A 13,724-nucleotide genomic window follows, 5' to 3' on the forward strand; every position below is an offset into this window, starting at 1 on the left:
CATTTTAGGGTAGATATAAACTTCAAGACACAGTCCAAGTTCATAAAAACAAAAAGGTAGAACAAAATAAAAGAAATGTTATATTTTTTAAGAGCATATCTGCTTGTGATTAGTTGTAAGCCCTACGGCAAGTCTGTTCAACAGTCTCCATCTCATCTTCATGCTTTATAAAATGTGAATAATAATCCCTACTCCATCCATGCCATAGACCTATTTTGAAGATCAGTACTAACAAGGGAGGCCTGATTACTGGGTGATGGGGAACAGCGCAGACTTCAGGAGCAGCAAACAACTAGTCTGGGGTCAATGTGGCCTTAAGCATAATTCGTTCTAGATCTAAAAATGGTTTTTGTCAGAGATCCAGCAAGACAAAGTGTTTTTCTGAAAAATGAGAATTAAAATAAGTTATCAAAAGAATAAAACAAAGTTGTCAAAATAATAAAACAAAACAAATTCCTTTTAGAATCAGGCTCAAACTAGATAATGACCAACCTGCATATAAGTAAATGATCTATTCCTCTGCACCTATAGAATCAACTTCCTGTTACCCAGAATGATACCCTTTGTCCCCTAATGTCTTGTCAAAAATTTCTTAAATATTATGTAAAAGATGAGGAAAAGAGGTCCCTGTTTTTCATCACTACAGAGGACTCTAAACAAGGTTGCTCATAGAACATAAGGGGAAAATAGTAGATGCAAAGCAAGATCAAATCTCTTTTCCAAGGCAACCATGGAACCTGAAGAGAGTTAATATGAGAGTGATCGGGACAAACAAGTGCTGTCGAACATGGAAGACTAGGCCTTCTCCACATTCTCCACCAGTGGCCCTCAATGGCTACAATAGAGTAGACCAAGAGGCTTGATAGACTGATTCAAGATTAAGAGTTAGCAGAATAAATGCACAAGAAGGAAGATGGGGGTGAGATGATCACGTAATATGAATTTTCACAGCCCGTACCTACAAACGAGGTCACGTTCACAATAATTTGAAACCGTAGGCACCATTGTCCCAATTTGCTTACACAGGACCTTTGACCCTCTGCAAAGTCCTCATCAGGTAGTCCTTAAAAACCTCACGTGGTGCCTCAGATATGCTCACCAACCTCCATTTCCATGTTCCTTCACCCAATATCCAGTATCCCCTGACATGCTCTGAGTTTCCCAGATGTCTCGCATCTCCTACGAGGTATTTGCAGAGTGCCTCCATGTGCACAAGTGTCTGGTGTCCCATATTGAACACTGCAGTATCCTCTTGCATTTGCTGGTTATTGCTCTGGACACCTCTACTGATACCCCGGAGCCCTTGTGATTGCCACCTGGGCAGTGCTGTTTTTTTTTTTCCATTTCCCTAAATTTCTTATAAAACATCTCTTCGGCTATGACCTGTCATCTCTCTCTCCATAGTATTAAAGCCTGGTTAATGGGATCAGGCTGGAAAACCAATAATGTACTGTCCTTCTCACTTTTGCCACCTCATTTCTCCCTACACGATCTCTCCTATCTCTATTACAGGTATTTAAAAATTCACCAACACTACTAATACTCTAAAAACTGGCAACTAGGGAATCTCAGTTGAAGCCTACCTAACATAAGCCTATACTGGATAGTGGAAAGTCAATTCCATTAAAAGAAGAGCTAGGTATTTATAATACTAGTTTTTAAGAGCCACAGATATTACCATGTTGGTGGGAAGAGATATGACAAAACAGGAGAAACTGGCCAAGGTCCATCAGGTGTGTCTGAGCGGTGAGGAAAGTTATTGGTGAGATCTCCAAGGAGGCTTGTCGATGGTTCCTTACAAGAAATGTGTGACCTTCGAGGAAAATTGAGTGCACTTTGGGGGTGGTGCCCATTCCAATCACATGCCAGTGTACCAATTTCTTGTGACATCCAGTCAGACCTGTAAAGTAGGAATAAGGCAGCTCTAGTCAAGAAGTAGAGAATTTGAAATGGAAAACATTTTCTAGGATAAGATGAACAAATTGACTCTATAAATTTTATTATCTTGACTTGGAACCAACTTTCTAAGGACAACGAGGTAGTGTTAAACCAACAGCTCTTGCCAAAGTCACCAATGACTGTCACGCTGCTAGATCCAATGGCTATTTTTTTAGTCTTCATCTGTACCTGTTGGCCATCCCTTCCTAAAATTCTCTCCTCCCTCGGCCTTGATACCAACACCTCTCTGGGTTTGTTCCCCTATCCTTAGACTGCTCCTTCTTCTGTCTCCTTTCCTGATCCCTCCTTCTCTGTTCATCCATTAGATGCTAGATCACCTCAGTGCTCAGCTCTAGGCCTTATTCTCTTGTTAATCAATATTTTCGCCCTGAACAATATCATCTGTTCTCATGGCGTTAGTGATCATCCATATGCTGATAACTCTCCTGTTTCAGACCTCTCCCATAACTCCAGACTCATACAATCACCTTCTCAATATCTTCACCTGGATATTTCATAAAACCCACATGCCTAAAATCAAATTTGAGACCTTCATTATCTCATCTTCTTCCAGAGTTCCTTATTTCAGTGAATGGCACCATCTTGCATTCAATTATTCAAGTGACAGTTATTCTTGTCTCCACTCTCACTTTTCACATCCAATCTAACACCAATTATGACAATGTATTTAATAATTTTAATATTTACTGAGCCCTTGTTTTATGTCGAGCACTGTCCAAAGTATTTTCCAAGTTTTAACTCATTCACTCCTCACAGTACCCCTAGGAATATAAAAACTATTAATCATCATCCTTTTCCGACAGGAGAGGAAACTCGTGCCTAGGGGCGTTAATTAAATTGCTCAACTTTGAAGCCAAGCAGCTTCAAAGTATCTTTAGATCTCATGCTGTTAACTACTAGGATGCAGCTGTCTCCTATTTTGACTCCTGAAGCTTTCAGATATATCTATTTTCACCATCATTCCTACCCCCACCATCTTAATCCAAGGTAGCTACCATTACCTCTTACCTGAACCACCGGAATAGCTTCTGTACTGGTCTTCCCATATCTGGTCATACTCCCTTCCAAGCCTTTTACCCACAAGGAAACTAGTGTGATATGTTTGCATTTCAGATCCGATTATGGTATCCTTTAGCCTGAAACTCTTCAGGGGCTGCCATTCCATATAGAATCAAGTCCAAACTCCCTAGGGAGGCCTAGGAAGCCCTGAATGGCTTGATCCCTGCTTCCACTCCAGTTTTATCTCACATCTCCTCATTTCCCTATTCCTAATGTTGTTTCAAAGCTCAGTTTCTATGGGACTGCCCTAGGGAAGCCTTCTCTGACCCTCCAGTCTAGATCAGTCTCCTTTATTATATGCTCATAGACTTATATAATTTTCCTGCAGATTAGTTCTTGGCTTTTAATTTGATATTTATTATTACGATTATTTGATTACTGCATGTCTCTCTGTTATGCTATAAGCTATGTGAGAGCAGGGACTTACATGTTTGGGAAGTTAATTTCTTACCTAATTCTAAAATCGTGCATATTCATTATGGAATGATTGGAAAATGTAGAAAAGAGTTAAGACAATATCCTTTCTCATCCTTCATTATTCTCTTGAGTTTCTGAATTTCCTAATTTTCTAACTTCCTCTTTCTTGATTTACTCTCTAGTTTTACCTTAGTACATCTTTCATGGCTTCTAAGGGCTGCCATTTCTGAAAATGTCTCTATTCTTCTCCCAAAGCTATGAATTCTAGGTTGAAAATAACTTTTCCCTTAGAAATTTTAAGGTATTGCTCCATCACATGGCTAGTCTAATCCTCATGTCTTTGTATGCGACCTCTTTCTCCCAGGGGAAACTTAATTATTTGCTCTTTGTTCTCTGAAACTCTACAATTTTGTGTTGGGATCTCTTTTTTATTTCTCCTTTTGGCAAATTTTAATATGAAGACTCAAATCTTGGCATTCTGAACACTTTCTTCTATCATTCCTTTAATTTTTTAAAAACAGTTTTAAAATATAGTCTCAATCTGTTTTTGTTTTACTTTCTTGGAGATTTTTATCTATTCTGCCTATCTTCTATTGAGTTTGTTTTCTGACCATCATATTCCTACTTTTTGCAAGCATATTCTTATTTTTTTTCCCCATAGAACCCTGTTATTACTTTATTGATGCAGTATCAGGTCGAATCTTTATTAAAATACTAGAGCTTTCGACAAGTTCTCTTCTGTTCTAAGCATTATCGCTTTTTCTTCTGGGATTATTATTTTCTTTGTTTATCTTTGAATATCCCTTTCATGTTTCAGGCTTTCCTTAAATATCTGTTCATCTTTGGTTGCCACTTTTATTTAAGTGAAAAGCAAGAGAAATCTGTGAGCTGTGTGTACATGGGTAGGCCTTCGTTTTTAGGTAACTGGAAGAGGAATCAGCCACTGTACTTTAAGACTCCCCCAGAGGCCAGAATTCCTTGGACTTTCTTCTGGGGTGCAGGGCTATCTGAGAAGTGGAGAAAAGAGCTCTGGTAGTGCATGCTGAAGACCCTGAGGATTCTTGAGCAGGTGCGAACGTACATACCTGGCAGAGAGCGGTTTACATAGCCATTGATTGTGTGCATTTCAGGCCGGGCCCGGACAGACGCAGGATCCATCGCCTGTGTTGAGGATGCATTTGGTTCTGAGTACCAACTCTTCCCTGATGAGAAAGGATGCAAACGCGTCTGTCTCATGAATGATCCTCCCTTTCTCCTTCTCTCCCTCCCATGGGGCAAAGACTGCTCATACCGCAAGCATTTCTGTCAGTACAGGAGGAATGGGTGACATGCCCTCAGAGTCAGTGAGAGAGAGGGAGAAGACAATGACCAAAAAGCAGATATTTCCTGCTCAAAATGATCTCTCCCTATATTTATTTGTCCATGACAGTAGGTGGGAAGGGACAATGACAAACGATAACTACGAGAAGGGAGAAAATTGCTTAGTTTGTACCCTGGGAATTTCATTCTATTCATTAGCTTATTTAAAAAGGAAGCAGATGAAAATCATCGTAGGAAAGGTCAGTCCCTGGCTGTGTCTCAATTGTTTCATCCAGCTTATAGTGATGAAAGTTCGAGAACCCGAAAGCTTCCCAACCTCTTCCCTGAAGTTCCTAAGAGTGAAATATTGGACAGCAGCTCCTTGAAGTTGTCCCTTTGTGTGACGGACTGGCAACTAATGCTGAAACTTCCCGAAGCACTCAGACTTTGGGGGAAATTCTCCTAAGTTCATTTATCTGTTCACCCACTGATTTGTTCACTCATCCAGACATATTTACTGAGCAGTACTGAGTGCTAGGCACTGAGGACAGAGAAGACAGCCTCTGCCTCCGAAGTACGTCCAATTTAGCCTGACTAGACAGAGCAGCTGACAATTACAGTAAAGAGTGATGTAACAGAGATGAGAACAGGGCATTATGGGAGCAGAAAGGAGAAGAAACTTCACTTTGCCTGAAGGGAAAGGGATATGAGGTCAAAGAAGATGAATTTTAAATAAAGCAGGGAACGATTTAGTATTATGAGGAAGAAATTCAAGGTGTTGTGGAAATATATAAAGTGGTCTCTAACTCAACTATAAGGAGAAGGAGAAACTTATTTGGTGCGAAGCTGGAAACAGGCTTTTCCAGCAGAGGAAACGACATAAGCAAAGGTCTAGATGCAAGAAAAAGCATGGCACGTTTGGGTGAGATGCAAATCGGGTTCGGTGTGGCTGGAACCTGGAAGGGGAGGCAGGACGAGGAGCACAATGAGGCTAGACAGGTCATCAGAAACTCGTCACACTTCCTTGTGTTAACAAGTTTGTATTTTGCCTGAGTTAAAATTGAAGGATTTTTAAAGGCTGGAGTGTAAAGGTCAGATTTGCATTTCAGTAAGCTCCTCTGGCTCTATAGTACTAAAAAAGTGGCAGGGGACACAAAAAGACAGGGACTGCTAAGGAAAGAGACGATGGGGGTCTCAGTACAAAAGATGGCGGAAAAGGAGGATAAGGGAGAACAGACGATCGTGCCGTTGGTTACATGACTGGGAGGAGGAGGAGACAGAGGCACTGACTGATACTATCGAGCACCCACTCTGTGCCACAAAGTGTTTTAAAGTATTTAATTAAATTCACTCAACCCTCACAACTATCCTATGAAAAAAGTATAGTGGGCCCTTGAACAATATGGGTTTTAACTGCGTGGATCCACTTATACACGGATGTTTTTTCAATAACATATAATTGGCTGTCAGCATCCTCGAGTTTTACCTCCGTGGATTCAACCAACCGTGGGTTGAAAATGGTAATTTCCATCCCCACCACAGTTGAGAATCTTTGGACGTGAAAGGCTAGCCGTGTGCATTGTTCTACACCATTTTACATAAGGGACTTGAGCATCTATAGATTTTTTGGATCCGAAACGGAGTCCTGGAACCAATCCCCCCGCAGACACCAAGGGACAACTATAGTTAAGTTTTGGGGGACTCAAAAGTTATACGTGGATTTTCCACTGTGCATGAGGTCGGCGTAATCCCCACATTGCTCAAGGGTCAACTGTAGTATTGTTTCAATTTCAAATTTGAGGAATCTGAGACACAGAGAGGTTAAAGTAATTTGCCAGAGTTGCTTAAAAGTTACTTAAAAGTAGGAGATGAAGATAAGGGATGCTATACTCATTGAAGCAGAGACTAGAACGGTGGTTGCCAGGAGCTGGGAGGTAGGGGAAATGGGGAGATATTGGTTAAAAGGGACAAACTTTCAGCTTTAAAATGAATAAGTCCTGGAGATCTAAGATCTGGGCATGGTAACTATAGTTACTAAGAGTGTGTGGAACACCGGAAATATGCCGGGAGAGATTTCAGGTGTACTCATCACACAGACAAAATGGTAACTCTGAGGAGATGGATATGTCATGAGCTGGGCTGCAGTAATCATCTCACTGTGTGTCATCATGTGCACCTGGAATATATACCATACACAATTGTTATTAAAATGTTCTGAAGCTGAGCGGAAAGTCTTTGTTGGTGGATTTAATGAGGGGGACAAGCCAACCTGTTACCCAGCTGAGGCTCCTTGTTTTTGGAATTCCTCTTCATCCCTGACCCCTTCATTCCTGAACAGTAACTGTGTTTTTTTCTCTTCCATAATCACTTCCTCTGGACAATAGCAGCCTTCATTCTCAGGTACCAGATTAAGTTAATAAAACTGCTTTCTTTCAGGAGCCCAAAATTCAGACTGCAGCGCACTAACCTTCGTTAAATACAGCAAAAAGTAGGACAAATTCATTCAAGGTCCGTGTCTTTTCTTCGGCCAGACTCCCTGAAAAAGAAGTGAGCATTTATCTTCTATCGAAAATCTTTTCATAGGAAATTGGCACTGGGAGGAGACATTACTTCATCAACTGCTTGAAAGTAAGCACAGATGTGGTCCTTGGTGTCTTGGCGTTGTATTAACTTTACATTATTTCTTCAGTGTTATGTCTACGATAGCAGTGCTTCTAAAACTATTTGGAGTAAAGAACTTTCTTTTTTAATTTCGAATTTGTTGCAGACTACTATTTTTGTAAAATACAATAATAATAAGTTACCGAAAAGTGAAATAAAAAAGACATACAAAATACAAGCCCATATAATTATATTTCATATATATACATATGTATTCAGAGCAAATATAAAAGAGAGAAAAATTACAAAACCCATACATACTGTTCACGGAAAACGTGCATATAGGCAATTAATATAGAGAATTTCTATTATGCCTTTAACATTTTTAATTCTGTAATTGTAAACGAACAAAAAGTTATGAGCAAATTAACAACTGTCCATATTAAACACCTATACTCAAACTTTAAATAAACACCATGTATAGCAATATTTAAAGTTGTTATATTAAAAATGAGCTTGCTTTTAATAATTGAATTTATTGGTTGTCTTTCTTAGTAGTGTATTTCTTCATTTGATTGGCAAGTGTTCTTTGCAGACTTATTTCCACTAGGAAGTTTTATGCTTATGATGTTCTTCTTTCTCTTGTAGCCTTGAGGCTTGGAAAGTAAAAATTAGATTGGACTGTGAGAGTGAACCTCCCCCATACAGATTTAAACTACAGGCAAAGCTGTCTGAAAACATTTTAATTCTTTTATTTTTTAAATGATCAAATAGTGAACTTGACTTTTACTTTTGGTGAATAAGTCTACGGGTTTTGACACGGGCATAGATTCATGAAACGACCACCGTCAGAATACAGAAGAGTTCTAACACCTGTCCCCCCAAAACTCCCCGCTTCTATCCGTTTATCATCACTTTGCAGTCACTGTATATATATATATATATATATATATACACACACACACACACACACACACACACATATATACATATATATATGTATGTATATATATATATATGTATGTATATATTCATGTGTATTCATAATATATTCATGTGTATAGTCATACCCTTGGAAACCACTGATCTGTTCTCCATCACTAGACTTGTATTTTTGAGAATGTTATATAAATGGAATCATACAATATATAACCTTTTGAGACGGATTTTTTCACTCAATATAATGCCTTTGAGACCCATCCATTTTGTCGCACATGTCAATACTTTATTCCTTTTTATTGCCAAGTAGTACTTTGTGGTATGGATGTTGTACAGTTTGTTTAGCCATTCACTTGTCGAAGGGCATTTAGGTTGTTTATAGTTCTTGGCTAGTACAAATAAAGCTGCCGCGAACATTCATGTACAGATTTTGTATGAACGTTACACTTTCATTTCTCTAGGGTAAATACCAGGAATGGAAATGAAGTTTATATTTAACTTTATAAGACACTGCCTACAGTTCTGACACCAATTTCAGTGTGTGGGTTTTTTCCCCAACACCAAGCAATTCTGAGAAACCAGCTGGGTGTCCTATAATTTAACTCAACTCTGACCCTATCTACCTGGAGACAGCATCAGCTTCCACAGGTTCAGGGCTCAGTCCCACCCCTCTTCAGAGGCCAGTGGCAAGTCCAGGTTGTCACCTGTACTTCTGACCATCCCAACTACCCACTCCTTGGGTTCCATTCATTTGCTAGATTGGCTCACAAAACTCAGAGACACATGTTAGTTACTAGATTACCAGTTTATGATAACCAGATAGAATAGAAACAGCCACATGGGGGAGATGCACAGGGCAAGGTACAGGGAAAGGGCGGGAGCACCTCTAGGTGCTCACCAGCTCAGAAGCCCCCGAACTCCGTCCTTTGGGTTTTTACGGAGACTTTATTACATAGTCATCATCGATTAAATCACTGGCATTAGCAATTGGACTCACCCTCCAGCCCCTGTCCTCTCCTCAAGGTCGAGGGGGTGGGACTGAAAGTGCCAACCCTCTAATCACATGATTGGTGCCACAAACGGCCCCCAACCTTAGGTGCTTTCTAAAAGTCACCTCACGGTCATAACAAAAGACACCTTTATCTCTGTAATCACAGGAGATTCTAAGGGTTTTAGGAGCTCTGCCAGGAATGGGATGAAGATCGAATACATATATTTTTATTATAAATCACAGTATGACACTGCTCAACTGTTTTCCAGAGTGGTTTTGCCAACACGAGCCTCCACCAATGATGTATGAGACTTCCTGTTGCTCTGCACCCTTGCCAGAGTACTTGACAATTTTTAAATTATTACTTGAGCTATTCTAATAGGTGTGTAGCAGTATTTCACTGTGGTTTTAAATGCGTTTCTCTAATGGCTGATGACATTGAACATTTTTTCACGTACTCACTTGCCACTTGTGTTTCTTCCTTGGTGAAGTGTCTATTCAAATCCTTTGCCCGTTAAAAAATTGGGTAATTTGTTTCTTGTTGGGATTTAAGATCACGTTATATATTCTGGATGTAAGTCCCTTACCAGATATGTGATAGGCAAATATTTTCTCCCTGTCTGTAGCTTGTCTTTTTGTTCAATAGTGGTGTTTTTTACAAGCAGAAGTTATTCATTTTGATGAAGTCAAATTTATCAATTTTTTTTCTTTTATAGATTGTGTTTTTGGTGTCTTCTCTGAACCCTTCTCCTAAGCTCAGGTCATGAAGATTTTCTGCTACGTTTCCTAACAGTTTTATGGTTTTACATATCACATTTAGTTCTACAACCCATGTGAGTTCATCTCTGTGTAAGTAGTAAGGTTTAGAATCATTGTATATAGATGTCCAATTGTTTTAACATCATTTGTTGAAAAGATTATCCTTTCCTCCACTGAATTGTTTTTATTGGGTAAACTTGTGTGGATCTATTTCTGGATTCTTCTATTCCATTAATCTATGAGTCTATTCCATTAACCAGTGCATGTTATGAATACTGTAGCTTTGCAGTAAATCGTAAAATCAAGTTGAATTATTCCCCTAAATTTATTATTCTTTTGCAAAATCATTTTACTTAATCTAGTCCTTTTACTTTTCCATATAAATTTCAGAATCGGCTTGTCTATAGCTACAAAAAATCTTGCTGGGATTTTGATTGGAATTACATTAAATCTATAGATTGGTGATAATTGAGATTTTTTACTATGTTGAATCTTATGGTTCACAAACAGTATTTTATTTAATTCTAATTCATTTCTTTCATCAGCACTTTATACTTTTCACCACACAATGTACATGTTTTGTTAGATTTATACCTAAGTTTTCAATATTTGGAGATATTGTAAACATTCTTTCTTAAATTTTAGTTTTCAGTTATTCATTGATAGTATATAGAATACAATTTTTAGCAGTGTTATTGAGATATAACTGATACACAAAGAACTGCACATATTTAATGTATATAATTTGATCAGTTTGGACATAGGAAAACACCCATAATACCAGCTCAACAGAATAGACATATCCCATACCACCCAGGGTCAACGTGTGTGCGTGTGCGTGTGTGTGTGTATGTGTGTGTTAAGAACATTTGCTATGAGATCTACCCTCAATACATTTGGAAGTGCACAATACTTTAACTATAGGCACCATGTTGTCCAGCAGATCTCTAGAACTGAGTCATCTAGAATAACTGAAACTCTGTAGCTTTTGAATAACATCTCCCCATTCCCTCTATCCCGCCTCCTGACAACCACAATAATAGTCTTTACTCTGAGAATTTAAGACTATTCTGATTATTTTAGACACTTAATATAAGTAGAATCATGCAGTATTTGTCTTTTTGTGACTGACTTATTTGACTTAGCATAATGCCCTCAAGGTTCGTCCATGCTTTTGCAAATGGCAGGATTTTCTTCTTTTATAAGGCCAGATAACATTTCATTATATACACATGTGTGTATGTGTGTATGTGTATGTGACTGTGATATATATCTATATATGTCACATTTTCTTTATCCATGTCAATGGACATTTGGGTTGTTTCTATATCTTGATTGATGTGCATACCGCTGCTGTGAATATGGGAGCACAGATATCTCTTTGAGATTTTGATTTCATTTCCCTGGGATATATAGCTGGAAGTGAGATTGCTGGGTCATATGGTAGTTCTGTTTTTAATTTTTTGAGGAGCCTCCATACTGTTTTCCTTCATGGCTGCACCAGTGTGCGTTCTCACCAGCAGTCCATAAGGGTCCCTTTCTTTCCACACCCTCGCCAGCACTTGTTTCTTCTTGTGCTTTTTGATAACAGTCATCCTAACAGGTGTGAGCTGGTATCTCATCGTGGTTTGGACTTGCATTTTCCTGATGATTAGTGCTGTGGAGCACATTTTCATATACTTATAGGCCATCTGTATGTCTTCTTCGGAAAAAAAATATCGATTCAGACATTAAATTCCCCACCAGTTTGGTGGTACTTTGAATTCTGATGCCTTTTCCTGATCTGTCTGTTCTGTTTGCTTTTTAGAATTTCCAAATGGCTGGGCTGTGCATCTTGTCAAAGTTCTGTAGTTGAGTTAAGCGGAGGATAAAAGGTGCTGTGTGATCCCTCCATCTTACCCAGAAGTAGAACCTCCATTGACTTTTTAATTTAATTTTCTCTCAAAGAATTCTTTGGATTTTAAACTTATTTACTTATAGTTTATATGTAAACACATGTTTTGATGCTTTCATTGTTTTATTAGCCTTTACATCCTACAAATGACATACTGTGGTTTTAGCACTTTGTCACAAATCGTGGCTATGAAATAAAACTGAACTCAGTATATGAGGGATCAGACTTCCGAATGAAACTAGTACAGACTCTTCTGGTCTTCTTCTTCTTCTCCCTCCCTTTTCGCATATTTATAAGTGAAAAGAAGCCAATATGAAAACGCTACATAGTGTATGATTCCAACAACATGACATTCGGGAAAAGACAAAACTATGGAGACAATTGAAAAAAATCAGGAGTTGCCAGAGGGTAGGAGAGGGAAGGATGAATAGGTGGAACACAGCGGATTTTAAGGGCAGTGAAACTACCGTATCTGATACTGTAATGGTGGCTACCTGTCATCATACATTTGTCCAAACCCACAGATGAACATCACCAAGAGGGAACCCTCATGTGAACTATAGACTTTGGGTGATGATAATGAGCGAACGTAGGTTCATCAGTTGTAACAGATGTACACTCTGGTGGGGGATGTTGATAGTGGGGGAGTCTGTAGTGGGGCAGCTAGTATTTGGGAATTCTCTGTACTTTCTGCTTAATTTTGCCGTGAACCTAAAACTACTCTGAAAAACAAATTCTACTTAAAAGGAAAAAAAATGTCTGGCTACCCTGTAGCTCCCCTGGAGAGACCACGTGGAGAAAACTTCTGGTATTTGAGTGTTCCAAGCCACTAAGTCAAAACACTCCCAAATTCCACAAGAGACCCACAGAAACCATGAGAAATTATAAATGATTGTTGTCGTTTTAAGCCACAAAATTGTGAGGATATGCATATCATATCTTCCCATAGCTTTCCAGATTCATAACTAGAACAAAATAAAAGTCCAACGAAGCTGATTTCACCATTAAAAATTAAGATTAAAATAAATTATGCAAACTTCCCTAATTTATTTTTTGCTATTAAACTATAAACTAAAACGTTTGATTAAAATTAAGATAGTTTTTAAAATAACAAGTTATAAACAAATAAATGCTTACTTTTCTCAGATTTTTATATGCTTTTGGGTTACAGATGACAAACTGACCTCTTAAACTGGTTTATACATCATCGTTTATATACTTGGATGTGTTTACCTCCATGGAGCTTTCAGAAACCTAACACAAAATTTACAAAAGGCACTACTAGGACAATCTATAGGATATTTGAAGTAGCAAGTAGCAGTGCTTTGAGAAGGGAGACCTAATCCCAGAGTTTGGCTTTTCTTGACCATTAGAATGCATTGTGGCAGCAGAGGGTGGGCATCTGTTCCTCTCAGAAACTGGGTTCTTCTTTCTGTGGGCATGATGCTAGGGAAAAGGAACCTCTTTCAGATGGAAGAACATAAATGCTATCTTTTATAAACAGACCCAGGTATTTGAACTTCCCTGCTTATTTTCTCTTAACCCTACCCTTTCTTACACTTACCTTCTCTACAAACCAGGAGGGCTCCAATGAGGCCTGAATTCAGGTCTTTCACCAGGTCCACATGAGAAAGGTAGGCATAGGTGAGACATGGTGGATCAGAGGCCATTGGACCATTCTCTTTCAGGACCTGCCAGACGTAAGTTTGGCTGTCACCAGGCTTGACTTTATCATCTTGCTTCTCCCTTTCGCTGGTCTGATCCTCATATTCAGCACCTAAATCAAAAATGGATAAAATGATCCCT

The 13,724-nt window shown here is 38.8% G+C and overlaps 1 protein-coding gene and 1 long non-coding RNA gene across 39 annotated transcripts in view; one reads left to right on the top strand and one right to left on the bottom strand.

The window, feature by feature from the left end:
• F8 (coagulation factor VIII) overlaps window positions 1-13,724 on the bottom strand; it is a 108,216-nt gene that overhangs the window by 71,255 nt on the left and 23,237 nt on the right. Inside the window, exons 4-7 of the mRNA XM_039867016.1 lie at window positions 13,483-13,695; window positions 7,202-7,270; window positions 4,521-4,637; window positions 1,679-1,900 (exon numbers count right to left, since the gene is read on the bottom strand). Coding sequence (XP_039722950.1) covers window positions 1,679-1,900; window positions 4,521-4,637; window positions 7,202-7,270; window positions 13,483-13,695 — 621 coding nt within the window. The remainder of the gene's footprint in view (window positions 1-1,678; window positions 1,901-4,520; window positions 4,638-7,201; window positions 7,271-13,482; window positions 13,696-13,724) is intronic.
• LOC120605923 (uncharacterized) overlaps window positions 1-13,724 on the top strand; it is an 88,326-nt gene that overhangs the window by 61,293 nt on the left and 13,309 nt on the right. For 30 of the 38 annotated variants that reach the window (XR_005653750.1, XR_005653752.1, XR_005653755.1 and 27 more), the window contains 3 exons: window positions 7,171-7,362; window positions 9,982-10,114; window positions 11,832-11,898. The exons of 3 other annotated variants lie outside the window; for them this stretch is intronic. This is a non-coding gene — a long non-coding RNA (uncharacterized LOC120605923). The remainder of the gene's footprint in view (window positions 1-7,170; window positions 7,363-9,981; window positions 10,115-11,831; window positions 11,899-13,724) is intronic. 5 more of the 38 variants (XR_005653753.1, XR_005653754.1, XR_005653772.1 and 2 more) reach the window with 2 other exon arrangements.

Source organism: Pteropus medius, unplaced genomic scaffold (genome assembly GCF_902729225.1).
Source record: "Pteropus medius unplaced genomic scaffold, Ma_sr-lr_union100, whole genome shotgun sequence".
Taxonomy (NCBI): domain Eukaryota; kingdom Metazoa; phylum Chordata; class Mammalia; order Chiroptera; family Pteropodidae; genus Pteropus; species Pteropus medius.